The sequence below is a fragment of the Megalobrama amblycephala genome, unplaced genomic scaffold (assembly GCF_018812025.1).
Source record: "Megalobrama amblycephala isolate DHTTF-2021 unplaced genomic scaffold, ASM1881202v1 scaffold405, whole genome shotgun sequence".
In the NCBI taxonomy this organism is placed as follows: Eukaryota; Metazoa; Chordata; class Actinopteri; order Cypriniformes; family Xenocyprididae; genus Megalobrama; species Megalobrama amblycephala.
In genome coordinates, this window is record NW_025953360.1 from 142,250 (window position 1) to 162,190 (window position 19,941).

The window sequence follows — 19,941 nt, forward strand, 5'->3', positions numbered from 1 at the left end:
GACAAATTGTGTTTATTCAGAGGAAGTGTGCAGAAAGAAGTGGGAGAGTCTGGGAGACATAAAGGAGCGGGAGAGCCCCTCATGACGCGAATTCACGTCTGCTGTGAAGGGATTTTCACGCGCGAGTAAACTCAATCCTTTTTTTTTCATCCATATATTTCTAAAAGCGTACTATCCTGATACATTTTGTCACAGAACATGATGTTCTCTGGTGTGACGCCATATCCTGATATTAAATCAGGCGATTTCATGGACAAATTTAATTATTTAATGGACCCAATTCAAGATCATGTTATTGAAGCCCCTTTTGAAGCCCATGTCATGTGCACATGTTAGTTTTTGTTCCAGAATTGTTCAAATATTTAACTTTTTTTTGAACCACTATAAAGTGTTAAGTTTTGTTGTCCTTTGGTGTGACAACACTAAATTATATATTTTTTTAATTAAAATGTATGTTATACTACATAATCATGGAAAATTATGCAAATGTGTCTTGCTAACTGCTAATGACAGGTTAGCTATGAATAGCAAGGTCATTAACTGACTCAAAAGGCTGAAATATCCTATGGTTTGACACCTTTTCTGTCACACCAGAGGACAAGGTCTCTTTAAAAAGCATTATAAATAATTAAATAAGATTGTTCAACTCCTTTTTATTCTTTTTTTTTTTATCATTTTCAGTGTTCTTAAGTGCAATAATTACATTGAATAAGAAATACAGAAAATGTATACTGTTAAAAAGTGTCATGAAAATAAGCATAACATGTGATACTACTTTGTTTTTGAGAGAAAGAATTGAGTGAGAGAAATGAGTGGGAGGAAGAGGACATGGAATTATAGCAAGAACATTAACAGGGATCCACATTTAGAAGGGAAAAGATCCTAGAGAAAGATGCAAAGTACAAAAAAAACAAAATGACACCTTAAAAAGAGCAGCCATATACTTTACATTTTTTATTTATTTATTTTATTTTTTTAAATGGTTGATGTAACAAAATGAAATGTTATTTCTTCTTTAACAAACAAATGAATTACATTAAAAAATGTTTGGGGGTTAAAGTTTCAAAGATATTTGCTCTGTCAAGGAGTCACCACTCATTTTGTTGATTTAGAAAAAAAAAAACATGTTGGTATTGTTTGTATCAAAATTAAGTTCTTTCTTCTTTGACACATTCAAGGTTAAATAAAAATAATTTAATGTAATATCCCTCACTCTATTTAATGAAATAACTACCCATTTCTGTCCTTTAATGTGACAATGTCCTATGGTGCAGATTTATCTTTATCTCAAAATATCTTAAAACAACAGTTGAGGATTGCAGTTGGGCAGATAAATCATCACTCATCTTAAAATGGTATAATTTTCAGCTGTTTTGAAAGGATGACGGCAAAGTTTGTCTTGTATTTACTGAAAATGTCCAACAAGTCCATCGAGTCATGGGGAAAAAAAATATTGTAAATAACTCTTACTAATATGGAGGCAACTTACTACACCAACATCACCATTCACAGTTTCAGTTTCTTCCCCTTAACCCAATAACATGGGTCTTGAACTACATTACCCAAAATGCACCACTGATTACTAGGACAAACCACTCGTGTCATCAAAAAGGAATTAAATGAAACTCAGAATAACATTAACAAGCCTCCTCAAACTCATTAAAATGAACACAGAACATAACAGATACTTCAGAAGTTGTACCGTTCATAGAACGGTACAACACATAACATTACCTCTCTTCAGAGTGTTTATCCCGCCAGCTGAAGAAGAGCGCGCAACACTGGGGAATATACCATTAATCGAAGAGAGGGGGTTATGCTGCATCGGTAGCGCAACAGAACACAACACATCTTTCTAATCAAACACATGCAGGGTAGGGCAGTGTTGCAGTTATAATGTTTGATATGCACCAAGACTAAATGACATGTAAAACAATTTCCATACTGTGTAAGTTTAATATCCCAACTCCCTTCCCCCACCCTAATGAAATATGGATCATCCCTTACTCAATCTCTCTGCACCCGATTGAGAAGCAACTTATCTATTTTACAAAGTTTGAGAATAAGAACATGTTCACACCATTACTCCAATTTCAAATGGTTATTCAATTTAGATTGTTTTTCTAATTAGGAGCTAAATATAAAAATCACAAAATATGGTAGTGTTATCATTTAACAATATAATAAGTTTACAGTGGATTTATAAATTAATTAAAAGCATAAGAAAGCAAAACACACCTGATGCTCTTCTATGTTCATTTTCGATAAATAGAAGATAAATAAATCTCCATCTACTCCGACGAAAGTGACTTGAACGCACCTGCCATCGTGAACATGACTTCCCAAGAGGACTTGAACGCATCATATGTCAGAGGATGTAGGGTGAGCCGCTGTACCATGAGGGCGCAAATTAATGCCGTTTTTATTCTTACATAATTTTTAAATATTAAAATCAATATTATTATACATATTAAAAAGCAAGAGAGAATGAGAATTAATAAAGATATGCATTTGTTATCCCCCTCAGTCTCCAATTAATCAAACACAAACTGCAGCAAAAGATTTGGTCTTACCTTGGATTGAGAGCTTTGTACAATGATAAGAGATTTCAAGGTGGAGTCCACACCATAAATCCAAACATGAAGTGCATAAAACTGATGAGACCAGACAAAGAACAACAGAAAGGAAGGAACTTAAGTAGTGAGGAGAACAGGAAACTGAGTGGGGAGAAAAACAGGAACCAATGAAAACTCAAAGAAAGAGTTCAAAACAAACAGACATGTGACATTTTTTATTGTAAAATATGCTTATTAGGGCACCGATGTGAGGACCCTATTTTAATTGCTCAGTCAATTATTCTTCTCCAAAATGAATCTTTGATGGCCTAAACATGCTTGAAAACTTTGAAAACTCATCAGAAGTGGTGAAAATTTACTTGTGATATGGGTTTCAGAATTAGGTGTGGCAAAATTGTGTTATGGTTAATATTTCTTTTACTTTGGTTAAAAAAAAAAAATAATTCCAGTAAGTTCAGACAGCCAAAACCTAAATATGTGGTGACTTTGGTGACATCTGGTGACATATGATGGTATTAAATAGCCACTATATGGCTGTAGTCCTCAATGGCTGCATATAGGCTGAAATCTATAAACCATTGTTGTAATGAACTTTACCTCTTTAGTTTTAGATTTTATCACAAGTTCGAATTTTTTAAAAACCATTTGTGTTGGATGAGAGACTATACAAATATGCCAATATACGCTTAAAGACAAATATGACAATGCTATAAGAAAAAGACAAAGTAGGAGACAAGTAAATGGTAACAACAGAGAAGAATAAACAATGTACAACATGTTTTGTTTGGAAGCATCAACAAATCTTGCAGTAGGACTTTGATCTGAAGCGTGTGTGTGTCTCCTCAGAAGACTCGACGCTGACTGAAATGATGGAGCGGTGACGTCATTGGTCAGAGACTGCTGTCCGGGGAGAGGGCGCCGAGCTCTGAATATTGGCCCGAACCCAGAGTACTCCCCCTGGTGTGGTAAAAGTAGATAGAACTAGAAGTGAGGAGATGGGGTGGAGGAGGGATGCTGATAAACTCTCAGATGAACAGAGGTCAGAGTTGAGCTAGAAAAATAAAGATGGCATCCTAAAGCTGTGTTTGCTGGTCAGTTTGTGTGTAAATGTACGTTTTTGACCAACATTTTCCAATTTTGATGTCATTTCTAGCGAGGAATTACTACTGCATCAATTAAAGGGGCTCTATGTAAGAATGACAACTAGTGGTTAAAATGGGTACTGCAGTTCAAATTCAAAATATTGTTCGCCCCGCCCCCTCCACCTCAGACTGGACGCTTTCGCGGGTTGCCAGTTTGAAGACACGCGACAGGAGCGACTTTGGAAGGTGAGGTGACTTACACACTGTGAAATAATTAGTTGATTTATGGATTTATGATGAGTTGATATCATGTTTAATATGCTCCCGTTCATAGAGATTTTTAGATGGATGCTCAGGCTTTTTAGGTCCGGTAGAATCTGCGATCTCTGACACAGTTTGTTCACTGGCTTCCATGGCTGCAATTTGCTGCATGTGTTTTTCGACTACTGCCAACTCGGGGTGGCGAAATACTATTAGGTAAATTAGCAACGTGCGGTCTTGCACAGAAGGAAACAAAAACAGAAATTCTGACACGGAAAGCAAATTTCAAAGTACAATAACTGGCTGTAGCAATGGTTTTCAGAGAAATGAGAATGTGAACTGAGCACGTTTAATAAATATCTGCAAACACATTATGGTATTTTTATGCTTTAATACAGTAAAAAACTTACATAGAGCCCCTTTAAGTATTTGTCGTGAGACAGGCGGGAAGAGTTGTCTCGACAAAGAAGACCTTTTCCTTCACAGCATGCGATTTTAAATATGTTAAGATGATATGTATTCACTGGTTATTGTTGTATACTGATTAAGCTAATTAAGCACTTTAACTCAACAAACCTTTATTTTTATAAAAGCACAATGTGTCACTGTGATTTTACTGGTGTAGCTATAATTGTACTTTGTTCACTGATGAAATATGGTTAACATGTTGGTAAATCTGTACACAGCAAAATCCTCAGAGTTAAATCAACTCTGCTCAGAGTACATATGGTCCCTCTCTATATAGTGTTAAAGTAACACTGAAGCAGAGTGAAAGTTAATGAGATAATTAAATGATTAAGTTACGATTGAGCAGTAGTGATGAACACCTGCTGTTAACAAGCATAATCACTGAAAAGAAACACAATAACTACAAAGGACTTCCAGCCACAGCCTTAGATGAAATCAAATGAAGATAAAAGACGTTAAATGTGAAATCAAATTCTGATTAAACAACTCCACAAACAGCATTATCTCATTAACTTTAACTCTGCTTCAGTGTTATTTTTTTCAGTGTGGATCATCTCATGTGTTTTCAGAGATGATGACACACTGAATCTCTTGTCACAGTGTGAACACTTGTAAGTTTTTTCTCCAGTGTGGATCTTCATGTGTATCTTCAGTTTACTTTTACAAGAGAAACTCTTTCCACACTGATCACACGTGAGCGGCTTCTCTCCAGTGTGGATCCTCTCATGTGTTTTCAAATGTCCTGACTGATTGAATGTCTTGTGACAGTGTGAAAACATGTAAGGTTTTTCTCCAGTGTGGATCTTCATGTGTATCTTCAGGTATTTTTTAAAAGAGAAACTCTTTCCACACTGATCACACGTGTGCGGCTTCTCTCCAGTGTGGATCATCTCATGTCTTTTCAGATTTGATGACACACTGAATCTCTTTTCACAGTGTGAACACTTGTAAGGCTTTTCTCCAGTGTGGATCTTCATGTGTTTCTTCAGGTGACTTTTAAAAGAGAAACTCTTTCCACACTGATCACAGGTGTGCAGCTTCTCTATGCTGTGGATCCTCTCGTGTGTTTTCAGAGGTCCTGATTCACTGAATCTCTTGTCACAGTATGAACACTTGTAAGGTTTTTCTCCAGTGTGGATCTTCATGTGTTTCTTCAGGTGACTTTTAAAAGAGAAACTCTTTCCACACTGATCACAGGTGTGCAGCTTCTCTATGCTGTGGATCCTCTCGTGTGTTTTCAGAGATGATGACTGATTGAATCTCGTCACAGTGTGAGCACTTGTAAGGTTTTTCTCCAGTGTGGATCCTCTCATGTAGTTTTAAACAGGTTGCTGATATAAAAGTCTTCTCACACTCAAAGCACATGTACTCTCTCACAGCAGTGTGTATTTTCTGATGTGCATTTAAAATTTTCAGCAGTGAAAAACTCTTTCCACACACAGAACATGAATGTGGCTTCTCCTTCGTATGAACTTTCAGGTGTTTCTTCAGAGCTGATTCCCCATGAAATGTTTTGCCACACTGATCACATGTGAACGGCTTCTCTCCGGTGTGGATCCTCATGTGTTCTTTAAGGTGTGATGATCGCGTGAAACTCTTCCCACATTGATCACATGTGAACGGCTTCTCTCCAGTGTGAACTCTCATGTGACGCTCAAGACTTTGTTTTGTTGTGAAACTCTTTCCACACTGAGTGCAGGTTGTAGATTTCTTGGCTCTTCTTTTCTTTAAAAATGTCTTTTTAGTCTTTGAGCGACTCAAAGGTTTTTCTCCAGGTTTGTCATGATGTTCCTCCTCCACTTCACTCAGTTCTTCACTCTCCTCGCACTCTTCCATCAGGACTGAAATGAAAGAAACAAGTGTCATTTAATTTTCAGTATATCAAAACAAAATCATTCAAAGCATTGCAATAAATATTAAGTGAAATTTCATAAAATTTAGACTTGCTGTGATAGACAACTACTATAAAATATTCCAATTATTTAGATTTATTTTTATAAATGAACTGCATGTGTCCATTAGGCATGTGACGGTATCAAATTTTCATGTTGCGATAATTGCTTAAGCTTTTATCACAGTATACGGTATTATCACGGTATTGATAGCAAAAAAAGTGTTGTCATACTAAAACAGGTTTAAGAACTCTTTCTTATAGCAAAAAGAAGAATTGTATTTAAATACAATAACGAAATACACAAAAAAATTTTAAAAGTTAAAAAAAAAAAGTTAAAAGTTTCAAACAGATTAAAACGCAAAATAATTATAAAGAACAACAGGTAACACTTTACAATAAGATCTCATTATATAACATTAGTTAATGCATTAACTAAGATTAAGAATGAGCAATAGCAACATTTGTTACAGACATCATTATTTTTTTCTAAGTTAAAAAATACAACTTATCATTGTTAGTTTTAGCTCAGGTTCATAATGAATTAACATGTTAACTAATGAAGCCTTATGTCACAAGTTTTACTGAACAATAACAAATTATCAGAACATTTTCAGTCACTATAGGGCAGGTTGTAGTCCAGATTAAAATATAAAAATGTTTAAGTTTATGAAAATAATTAGCCTATTAAGTATTAAGTATTTGGTGCTGTGATGAACAACATTGTGAATAAAAAAAAAAAAAAAATTGACTGTTTGAAGCATATTAAAAACTTCACTAGCACAGCTGCTTTGTTTCCAGGGTTTCCGGGGTAACCGCTGCATTTCTGCTGTTCCATCTGCTGCCAGAAAGTGAATGTGTACTTTCATTCAGTGCGTCTCTTCTCTCGTTTGTTTACATCCGAGTATGCATCTTTTTGACATTCTTAAAATGGACATTTCAATAATTCATAATAAATATTTATGGTGTTTTAAAAGTGCCCACAATAACAATATTGTGCGTATTCATTATCGTGATATATCGTATTACTGAATATCGGCACACGTCTAATGTTCCTGAAACTTTCTGTTGGGGATTGCCCCAATGAAAGCTGGTGTATATGTTATTGACCGCTGCAAAACTCTGGTCAGGGAGTCGGAGTCATCAGATAGATTTGAACTGTTTATTGCACAAGAGTGACCATATACACATAGAAGTGTACTTGAGGTAGTTTTCTGAAATATATAAAATAACAGAAATAAATATTCATTTTCTAAATATAATCAACAATTTAACAGATTACAAACTGAATGATAAACAACTTTACATAATGAACTGATATATAAATATGACAGTAATATATCAGCATGAGTCAGCAATATTAAGCTGCAGTGTAATAAAGATTACAAAACCCCCAAAATATGAATTATATAGGGTAATGAGTAATACAGGCAGTAATAATAGCGACCACAGGATGATATGATCCAACTGAGAAATGTTAAACTTGGAGCAAATAACTTTAATAAACATTACTAATACTAGCCATGATGCTAGCGGCACAAATCCGCTCGTTAAACAGGATCAAATTACATTCAGAAAGATCGTGAAGCATAAAGAACATAATTAACTAAATCTAATACTGCTGCAATACAGTGTAACGATCTGCATTAATTACAATATACACTGAATTAAAACTTACTTGTCATTAACTTTCTCTTGCGCATGAATGCTGCACTTTAGTGAGAGCATGCGATCTGACTGCTCTGCTGGAGTGATAGTGAATAGGCAGATACGCTGAGCTCATACACGCAGGAAACACTGCACTACGTTATTTATGTAAGTCAAAACTTAAAACGTCACACACATAACGAACTTTAACATTAAAAGGAGAGAATTCACAACACTTTCCATGAATAAGGTACAGTACAATAATCTTCCAATTGTAAGGAACCACCTGGCAGCCCAACAGCGTAAATTAAGGTGTATGTCTTTTCAGTGCTCCTGTGAAGTTCTTTATTTAGTTTAAATTTTACTTAAGCTACACACTTAATCTGACTCTTTAGCCGTAGTTCACTGACAAGCTACGCAATATCGCATTCATTATCGAAGGCGATTCATCTACGATAATGAACGCGATATTGCGTAGCTTGTCAGTGATCTACGGTTCTGTCTATTAAATGCCGCTCCATTTGAAAGCAGGTGATGGTGTTTTCGCGGTAATCAGGGAACCGGCTTTACTGACGAAATGTGCGTGACAATCGCATGCGATATATCGCTCAGCCCTAGTAGCGTTCTCAAGATTTAAGTGCTCATGTTAAGCGCTTAACAATGTTAAGTCCCATTTTTTGCCTACAGTAAACACTAGAGAAAAGGTACTGCTGGTGTTTCTCTTTATTTGAGCCTGATTCTGTGGTGCGTCCAGTGTTCCTATTAAATGCCACTCCATTTGAAAGCAGGTGATGGCGATTTCACGGTAATCAGGGAACCGGCTTTACTGACGAAATGCGCGTGACAATCGCATGCGATATATTGCCCAGCCCTAAACGCTACCTCAAAATGGATGACCAGTCTTCACTCGCTTGAGCCTATGGTTGTTTTTCTTCAGAAAGAGATCGCTTCGCTGCAAGCCAAGTGCCTCGATTTAGAGTGATGTTCCGGTAGATCTAATCTTCGCCTGGTAGGAATTCCGGAAGGATTGGAAAGCCCGCAACCAACTTTCATGGTGGATGCTTTGGCGGAAATATCTGATCTGCCTGAACCCCCACTCCTTGCTCGCGCTCACCGCACTCTTGCACAGAAACCTGCAGAGGGTAGCCGTTCACGAGCCTTTGTTATTTGCTTTCATCGCTACAATGTTAAAGAGGATATTTGGCGGAAAGCGAGCCGGGGTGGGCAGCTCAAATTCAGAGACAAAACTGCGTTCATCTTTCTGGACATTCCGCCTGAGATTGCCAAGAAGTGGGCCGTTTACTATGAGGTGAAACATCTTCTGAGGTCCATGCCAGATGTTAAGTACGGACTTAAAGGTCTTACCGGTTTCAGAATCACAAAGAACGGCGATGAACACACATTTGATGCTCCAGCTGTGGCAATGGCTTTTGTGAAACAACACCTGTTACCTGCTTGAATAGGTACAAAGTAGTCTGCTGGAACTGAATTTCTCGTTTTCGACTGAAAGCACTTTTCTTGTGGTTTAATGTGTTTATATATATTTTAGTATTTGTTTATTTGTATTAGATTGTATTCGCTGTATTTATTTATTTGTTTGTTTGCGGAGATGCGTCTGGGTGGTGGAGCTAATGAAGACGGGTTGGTGAGATGGGTTAGCTGGAACTGTAAAGGTCTGAATAATTTGGTTAAAAGTAATAAGGTTCTGTTTCATCTAAAAAAAAACTAAAAAAAAAACTGAAAGCCAAATTTGTTTTTCTTCAAGAAACTCATCTTTGTTCATCTGACCATTATAGATTGAAAAAAGACTGGCTGGGTCAAGTTTATCATTCACATTTTCAGTTCAAGTCTAGGGGCTATAGCATTCTGATACATAAATCTACTCCATTTGTTGTTTCACAAGTTATAGCAGATCATAAAGGCAGATGTAACAGGAACTTTGTTTTCAACTCCCCTAATTATGATGATGTTACTTTTATCACTTCATTTTTGTCATCTATACCAGACCTTCACTCTCATTCATTAGTTCTGGGTGAGGATTTTAATTGTGTGATGTGTCCACAACTTGATAGGTCTTCAAAAACAGTTATCTTTCAAAATGTGCTACAATTATTCAATCTTTCCTGCATAACTATGGTATTTGTGATGCTTTCCGCTCTTCGACAAGGAAATATTCTTTTTTTTTTCCAAAGTACATCAGTCCTATTCATGAATTTGCTATTTTTTTCTAGACAAAAAACTCATTCCTTATCTTAAAGATTGCTTATATGAAAGCATAGTAATAACTGATCACGCACCAGTCGTTCTGGGACTTTGCTTTCCAAAAGCGCCCCCAAACAATCATCAGTGGTCCTTTAACCCTGGTCTACTAAGCGAGAAGGAATTTGTAAAATGTATATCCTCAAATATATCTTCTTTTCTTGATCTTAATAGTACTCAGAGTATGGCTTATTCTACTATTTGGGAGACTCTAAAATGTTATTTGCATGGCTTAATAACTTCATACATATCCTATAAAAATAGAGAGCGAAAGAAGCAGCTTGAGGAATTATCTAGTCCTATAACAGCAATTGATGCCCAGTACTCACTGAATCCCTCTCCCAACCTTTATAAAGAATGTCAGATTTTGCAAAAAAAAATATGATTTGTTATCATATTGTTGTCCGCTGTTGCTTTCAGTTTTCTCAGAGAGTCTTCAAAATTCTAAGTTACCCCCAACCTCATTAATTCTTAAGAAAGATAAATCCCCCTAGACTGTAGTTCTTATCGTCCCATATCACTTTTAAACTGTGATTACAAGATACTAGCAAAAAATATTATCTATTCGGCTTGAAAAAAACTATGCATAAAGTAATTTCACCTCATCAAACTAGTTTTGTTTGAGACAGACACTCTTTTTTTAATATTCAACATCTTTTTAATGTTTTGTACTCACTTCACTCCAGTAATGCTAAAGTCGTGGTTTCACTGGATGCTGAGAAAGCATTTGACCGCATCGAGTGGAACTACAGTATTTGATAAATGTTTTGGAGAGGTTTGGGTTTGGTTTAAAATTGCATAAAACTTCTTTATGCCACTCCCAAAGCATCTGTACGCTCAAATAATATTATTTCAGATTCTTTTCCATTGTGTCGGGGCACAAGGCAGGGATGTCCCCTTTCCCCCCTTTTATTTGCCATTGCCATTGAACCACTGGCAATTGCACTACATGCTGACTCAGAGGTGACGGGTATTTTCCATACTGATCTAGAACAGAAGGTTTATTTATATGCTGACGATCTTATTTTATTTATAGCCAACCCTCTAGTGTCAACTCCTCAAGTACTTTTAATATTGGACTCGTTTAAAAGGATATGTACTTCTTCAGTTAGCTGTAGACATAAGCTTATCCAATTTAAGGTGGTACATCGTATTCATTGGTCTAAGGTGCAATTCTGTAAAATATTTCCTGATTTTGACAGTGTAGAGCCAGCCTCTCTGTTTCATTCATTTTGGGCCTGTTCTAAGGTATTAAGGTTCTGGGGGAGAATTTTTAGTTGTTTTTCAGACATTTTTACCACAGTAATAGACCCCAACCCATGAATAGCTTTATTCTGGATTCTTCCGGACAATGTTAAACTGACAACTTTAGAGATGGATAATATATTAATTAGTTGGAAGCTGCCATCTCCTCCAACCTATAGTCAGTGGGTTTTTGACCTACTTTTTGCCCTTAAACTTGAAAAAATTCAATTTGAAATTAGAATGAAACCCGATCTTTTCAAAAAAATCTTGGAGCCTGTTCTTTAAATATTTTAAGGAGACAAGCTCTGGCTAAAAAAGTTTAGTTTTATTTATTTATTTTGCCCCCTTCTTTGTTTATTTAGATGATCATATGTGTATATGCGTATATTATACTGTGATTGTTTATATGTATGTGAGCATTTATTTTGATTGTTAATTTGTTTTTGTTTTTTACTTTCACTTGCTTAATTCTGTAATATTTTAATGCTTGTACTGTGCCTTGAGATGTTTGTCTTTAAAAAAAAAAAAAAAAAAATTAAAAATAGTAATTATTAGTTTTTTTTTATTTAATTGTTGTTTTCATTTTAATTATCCTATTTACTCAGTTATAGTCAGAAAAGTGCATTAATATTTTTAGTGGCCGATATATTTGTTATTTTCAATAATTTTTTACCAAATCACATTTTGCTTTTTGATTTTTGTTTCATGAGGATATCACTGTCATTATAAGATGTGCATTCAATCAATTAAAGTGAACCCGTACTATACTTTATACTTATACTTTAAGAATATCCTGTAAGTTTTAGAGCTGAAAACTTCCTTGTCAGTCAAATAAAAGCTTGAATTGACACCAGACCCAGAAAACGACAGGATTTACAAAGTGGGGATCTATGAGGTCAAAGGGCAGCAAGCACCGCCTCTGCAGAAGAAGATCAACGCCTACGTCATCACTGCCTGTTTTTACCCCCGCCCACCGATTCGCGCATGACATGCATAGTAACCTATGTGCTGCTAAACCGGATCGAGCTACCAAGCAATAAATGTGCCGTTGAGGATTACAAAATATTGTGCAGTGCCTGGACTTATGGCTGCACGATAATGGTTAAACTGATAATCATGATTATTTTGCTCAAAATTATAATCACAATTATTAATCACGATTATTCTATCAAAAAAGGGTAATGTAGTTATGGCCATTTTACACGTTCTTTACCAACACCTACACTTCACCCAAAAGGGCCTGTAGGTGGCACACCGACTTCATTTAACCCAACTATGATAACTTCCTTAGATGGTAAATCAATACAAAACACATGGTTTTGGTGAACACCTTGTAATCTGTATTCACATTAGATTTTTAAAGCAACACAATTCGTTTGCAAATGAGACAAACCACAGATTCAGATTGCCCTGCAAATACATAAAGCAAAGAACGAAGCTCTTTGATTAAAAAAAAAAAGTCCCTGGCTATAGGGACATTCTAAAATGCTTAACGTGGCTTAATGTACAGTGATAATGTACAGTGATATTAAAAGACCAAACTCTGTAAATATCATAATAAGCCATACTGTACAGCAAAGCAGATGAGCCCAGAATATGAAGGCAATGTGTTTAATTACACGTTAAGTGTTTTCCTCCCATAGAAAACTGTTATAAAAAAAAAAACCTTAACGCCACTTAATGTAGCCTACTAAGTGATATTAAAGTGCATTCTGCAAACAGTAAGGTGGAGATCCGTGTTGCATTTGTTGAAATTCATTGCTGAAGGTTTGATCATGGCAGATTTAGTCACACAAATAGTATAAGTGGCTTATGAAGAAATAAAGACTGTAATGATATAAAGCTGTATGACACTTTCAATGAAGCAGAATTTCGCTGTAGAGATCGTTAAACTCCAGTGCACATGTTTGTTTTCAGATCATCAGCACTTCTTCCGCATTTAGAGGGAGCGCATGCACAGAGTTGCCAGATTGCACAGATAAAGTAAAACACCGGGAAGACAGTATATCTATTTAAGGGAAAAGCTCTATTTGGGGGATTTAAGGTCTTTGCATCTGGCAACCACAGGCATATCCCAAAGAAAAAAATGTGTTTTCAGGATAAAAGGGCCAACATCGTGACGATTAAAATGCGGTTAATCGTGCAGCCCTACCTGGACTCGACAGTAATGCAACAACATGTGAGTAATGTGTTCATTCTAATGCCTGATCTGATATTAATGATTCATGTACAGTCAGATGATCTTTGTCTGTGTGTCAGTAAATCAAACCCCTGACTAAACGTCAACTTGCGTTGTTTCTCTTAGTAGGATGAAAATAATCAGTTATTTAACGGTGATTAAATTATATAAAGAAAGCGATCAAAGAAAGCTCCCTTTGCAATCGTTGGAGCAGCGCGCGCTGAAGCTGTCAATCAAACAGCGCGAGTTTATCAGTGACTGATGCACAAAACTCCCGTTTTATTCAACGAATCTTTTAGCTATACTGCGTTTGCACTGTTAGTGAAGATAAAAGCATTTGTTAGTGTGCAGAAATTGAGTTTCAATGATGAGATCACTGCTTTCATGTGCTCAACAACATGAGCTCTGTGATTGACTACAATGTTCATCACTGCAACCTCTCATGCCACAATCTACATATAATGCCATAGATCTAAATGTAATGCAGCACTTTTCACGATTAGTTAACCTTGAGAGCTGTAATAGTAAACGCACTAAAAGAGAGAGTAATACTTGGCTATTTCAAATGCAAAGAGTCAGCCAATCACAGCAGTGGGCGTTTACACAGACGTCACACAGCAGACACGCCCCTTAAAACAGAGCGCTCAAATCAGAGGATAAAATCAGGGTAGGAAAAATGCCTTTTATTTATAAATTATGACAATTCTGGATGTAAAAAGCATACTAACATTATAAGTGCACCCCAGGAAACATTATAAAACACTGAAACAACACAGTTCATGACCCCTTTAAAAATGTATGAATCACAGAATCATCCAATTAAATCACTGAATCATTCTTTCAAAAACAAGTCTTTATGAATCCAACTTACAAAAATATTCTGTTTCACCGGATCTTACATGTGTTCAAGCATCTTATCTGTGGAAACACTTTACAATGAGGTTCATATGAGAAATACATTTGTTAATGTATTTGTTCATCTTTCTTAATGTTAATAAAAATACAGTCGTTCGTAGTTTGTTCATGTTACTTCACAGTGCATTAACTAATGTTAACAAATACAACTCTTGATTTAAATAATGTATTAGTAAATGTTGAAATTAACATTAACATAGATTAATACATGCTGTATAAATGCAGTTCATTATTAGCTGTAGTTAACTTATGTTAACTAATGAACATTATTTTAAAGTGTTAGCGAATATGAGATTAGCAGTCTGTTAAATTCATTTTACAAGAATAATAAACACAAAAAAACTGTTTTTTTAGAGTTCAGTATCGTGCATTTTTCCCTTACTACTATTTTTTATTAGTTGTTTAATTATGTTAATGGAACCAGAAAATGTCTTCCTACACATGACAAAAAATATTATTATTATTAGTATTGTCATAATTTAAAATGCAGTAAATGGTTAAACATGCCTTTGTTTTACATAGACCTATTGTTTAAAAAAAATAAAAAATAAAAAATAAAAAAACAGCTTTGTATTTATATTTTTTACATTTTTGAGCTAAATCTCAACTGTCCTATGGTGCGACTGTGTCAAGCATGGTTCAATACATTACAACTTTATTAATTAAAAGGAAAAGCATACAAATGTTAATAAATACCTCAGGCATATTTTTTTAGTTAATGCAATACTTTTTTTTCATCCATACATTTCTAAAAGCGTACTATCTTGATACATTTTGTCACAGAACATGATGTTCTCTGGTGTGACGCCATATCCTGATATTAAATCAGGTGATTTCATGGACAAATTTAATGGACCCAATTCAACATCATGTTACTGTTCCTCTTGTTAAGCCCATGTCATGTGCACATGTTAGTTTTTGTCTCAGAATTGTTCAAATATTTAACTTTTTTTGAACCACTATAAAGTGTTAAGTTTTGTTGTCCTTTGGTGTGACACCCCTAAATTATATTTTTTTAATTAAAAATATATGTTAAACTACATAATCATGGAAAATTATGCAAATGTGTCTTGCTAACTGCTAATGACAGGTTAGCTATGAATAGCAAGGTCATTAACTGACTCAAAAAGATGAAATATCCTATGGTTTGACAGATAATGTCCACTGATTTGACACCTTTTCTGTCACACCTGAGGACAAGGTCTCTTTAAAAACATTATAAATAAATAAGATTGTTTAATTTTCAGCTGTTTTGAAAGGATGATGGCAAAGTTTGTCTTGTATTTACTGAAAATGTCCAACGAGTCATGGGGAAAAAATATTGTAAATAACTCTAATATGGAGGCAACTTACTACACCAACATCACCATTCACAGTTTCAGTTTCTTCTCCTTAACCCAATAACATGGGTCTTGAACTACATTACCCAAAATGCATTACTATCGCGCATTTCACTCTCAAACCACTCGTGTCATCAAAAAGGAATGAAATTAAACTCAGATTAACATTAACAAGCCTCCTCAAACTCATTAAAATGAACATAGGACATAACAGATACTTCAGATGTTGTACCGTTCATAGAAATATGACATAATCGCACGTTTAAACTAAGCCATAACATTTAACATTTAATTTAACAGGGTTAACAGCAGTGTTACCACATTTTGTTCTGATTTTATCAGGTCGTAACTTCTATTTAATATGTTCTAAGAGCTTGTTTGAGCTGTCCATTAACACAAACACATAACATTACCTCTCTGCAGAGTGTTTATCCCGCCAGCTCAGGGGTCGGCAACCCAAAATTTTCAAAGAGCCATATTGGACCAAAAAAACAAAAAACAAATCTGTCTGGAGCCGCAAAAAATTAAAAGCCTTATATAAGCCTTATATGAAGGCAACACAGGCTGTAAGTGTATATTAGCTATATTAGCCTACTATCAAAATGACTAAGTAGGCTACAAATACATAATGAGGTATTCCCGAGGTATATATTTAAAAACTGCTGAAAGCTACAGAAAAAAGAAGCAAATGGATCGGTGCAATCCACAGAAACAGCTGGACTCATGGATTTGCAGTTATCATTTTGTGTCAAATTGTTGTATTTTGAGGTAAAATCATTCCATATATATTGTATTGTTATATATTATGTTGACAAATCATCTATTAAATATTTTCCATCTTATATTCTGCATAATTGTGCGTTTTAAAATAAACACTGACAAAAACTATACTATAAAACTATATGTTTTAGGGATGGACAATATGACGATATATATAACATTGATATAACGTTAAGTAATTACGCAGATTTAAACCTAAGTTACCTATATTGTAGTTATATAAAATATTCACAGGCAGATTTGCTTTATGTATTTCCTCAGCGTCAAATCAGGCACATATAAATGTCAGGAAACACGACTCCTGGCTACATGTCAATATCCATGGATTAGGTTTATTTGACAAGTTGTAAGAAACACTTTCGAGTCCAACCTTTAGTGTAATTCGTTTGTTTTTACTCGCGTTTTCACAGTTTCCTCTATTAAATCCAGTCACGCAGCAGGTTCTTTTGCCAATCAGTCCAGCTGAGGGAGCGTGCTTTCGGCGGGAAAGTCTTCGTTGACAGAAATGTTGAAATTTAATATTTATTATACACATTTTTACAGCATTGAAAAACGTTAAGAATGTTTGTGTCATGTTTGTCCTCCTACATAAACCATATGAAAACAAAAAATATATATTTTTTCCATTTTAATACATTTTTGAAAAAGCACCAGGGAGCCACTAGGGGGGCGCTAAAGAGCCGCATGCGGCTCTAGAGCCGCGGGTTGCCGACCTCCGCGCCAGCTGAAGAAGAGCGCGCAACACTGGGGAATATACCATTGATCGAAGACAGGGGGTTATGCTGAATTTGTAGCACAACAGAACACAACACATCTTTCTAATCAAACACATGCAGGGTAGGGCAGTGTTGCAGTTATAATGTTTGATATGCACCAAGACTAAATGACATGTAAAACAATTTCCATACTGTGTAAGTTTAATATCCCAACTCCCTTCCCCCACCTTAATGAAATATGGATCATCCCTTACTCTATCTCTCTGCACCCGATTGAGAAGCAACTTATCTATTTTACAAAGTTTGAGAATAAGAACATGTTCACACCATTACTCCAATTTCGATTGTTTTTCTAATTAGGAGCTAAATATAAAAATCACAAAATATGGTAGTGTTATCATTTAACAATATAATACGTTTACAGTGGATTTATAAATTAATTAAAAGCATAAAAAAGCAAAACACACCTGATGCTCTTCTATGTTCATTTTCTATAAGTAGAAGTGCTGTATATTTTTGTGTAATTAATTTTTAAAAAGGTACATCTCCATCTACTCCGACGAAAGTGACTTGAACGCACCTGCCATCGTGAACATGACTTCCAAAGAGGACTTGAACGCACCATATGTCGGAGGATGTAGGGTGAGCCGCTGTACCATGAGGGCGCAAATTAATGCCGTTTTTATTCTTACATAATTTTTAAATATTAAAATCAATATTATTATTAAATGTCAAGAGAGAATGAGAATTAATAAAGGTATGCATTTGTGTGTCATTGTATTTGTTATCCCCCTCAGTCTCCAATTAATCAAACACACATCTCTACAATCCTCTACTGCAGCAAAAGATTTGGTCTTACCTTGGATTGAGAGCTTTGTACAATGATAAGAGATTTCAAAGTGGAGTCCACACCATAAATCCAAACATGAAGTGCATAAAACTGACGAGACCAGACAAAGAACAACAGAAAGGAAGGAACTTAAGTAGTGAGGAGAACAGGAAACTGAGTGGCGAGGACTTAAAGAAAAACAGGAACCAATGAAAACTCAAAGAGTTCAAAACAAACAGACGTGACATTTTTTTTATTGTAAAATATCCTTATTAGGGCACCAATGGTGTGAGGACCCTATTGTAATTGCTCAGTCAATTATTCTTCTCCAAAACGAATCACATTTTTGATGGCCTAAAGATGCCTGAAAACTTTGAAAACTCATCAGAAGTGGTGAAAATTTACATGTGATATGGGTTTCAGAATTAGGTGTGGCAAAATTGTGTTATGGTTAATATTTCTTTTACTTTGGTTAAAAAAAAAAAAATAATTCCAATAAGTTCAGACAGCCAAAACCTAAATATGTGGTGACTTTGATGACATCTGGTGACATATGATGGTATAAAAATATCAATAGTCACTATATGATGTTTAATTAACAAAATTCGGGAGGAGCAACGTTCAAATAATCTGACTAATCATCACGTCATCTTGGCCAACTGTCAGCAATCAGTAATCAACATACCTACCCAATCAGCATGAGTGAAAGCACATATATAAGACACGGTCGACTCACCCATATTCCTCGACAGTTTGACAGCATCTGACCCGCCCTAAGTTCCCACCATGTCCGAAATTAATCTCTTTGTGTCCGATGAAGAATCTTTCGTCCTCTTTGCCACAATCCTCTGGCCTTACTAGGAGCAATTACACCGCCGCCGATTCATCTCGGGGGGGCGTCAGCCCAAACAAACGGGTCCCCGCATGCCAAGACACCGAGGCCGACTCTCGTCACTGCGGTCGAAACATCCACGATCTCCTTCCGTGTATTTCCTAGTCCTGCTCATTCTATCATTCCTGCCATAAAGAAATGGACAACAAGGCAGTCGAGCACCAAGTTCGAGTCTCGGGTAATGCCGCCTCTTCCCGCGAAGGAACGGGCCTTGTTCCAGCATCAGGCCGCCGCAGCAGGCCTTCAGCAAGCCAGAGCCGCGCCGCAGTGCAGATTCAATCCCAGCCAGCTCGGACTTTCCTCCCCATCGGCTCAACCCCGTAAAAGCACAGTTAAAATCTTTCTCGTTTTCCGTCCATGAATTAATTTCCACATTATGACATCTGTATCAATGCTGATCGGGGGAATTCACGTTTTAAACTGTTTCTGTAAAGTTTGCCGTTCTAATTAACGTGCCGCTTGTGGTTTAAACACTCAATCAGCTGTTATATGCTCGTAGCCTATGACGTTCAGATTGCACGAACGGTCGCATAGATTCATTAAACTCAGAACTTATTGTCATCGCTGTCCTGCGATTCATCAACAAATCGCTTAGAAACTTAGTCATAATATGTATTTCTGTTTCGAAGTATAACCACAGCTTCACTATTGGAGACGCAGAGACTGGTAGGACAAATTCTTTTCAAATCGTTATTTTGATGCATTTAAATAAATCTTACCGTTCCCTTTTCGTCTGTATCTGTTTTATAACGAGCAGAAATCTGTAAGTAACTTAACAAACCATAGACAGATAACCAATGAATAAACTAATTACATTACAGTTTGGAAAGTATGGAATTGAGTAATTTCCAGGTCTGGATG

At 35.9% G+C, this 19,941-nt stretch overlaps 1 protein-coding gene across 1 annotated transcript in view; it reads right to left on the reverse strand.

Annotated features, from left to right (window-relative positions):
• The window catches only part of LOC125261371 (zinc finger protein 239-like), a 22,564-nt gene extending 4,196 nt beyond the window's left edge, over positions 1 to 18,368 (reverse strand). Inside the window, exons 1-3 of the mRNA XM_048179949.1 lie at positions 18,219 to 18,368; positions 5,000 to 6,228; positions 1,735 to 1,761 (exon numbers count right to left, since the gene is read on the reverse strand). Of these exons, the coding sequence (XP_048035906.1) occupies positions 1,735 to 1,761; positions 5,000 to 5,700 (728 nt within the window). The 5' untranslated portion in view covers positions 5,701 to 6,228; positions 18,219 to 18,368. The remainder of the gene's footprint in view (positions 1 to 1,734; positions 1,762 to 4,999; positions 6,229 to 18,218) is intronic.
• Between the last annotated feature and the right edge of the window lie 1,573 nt (positions 18,369 to 19,941).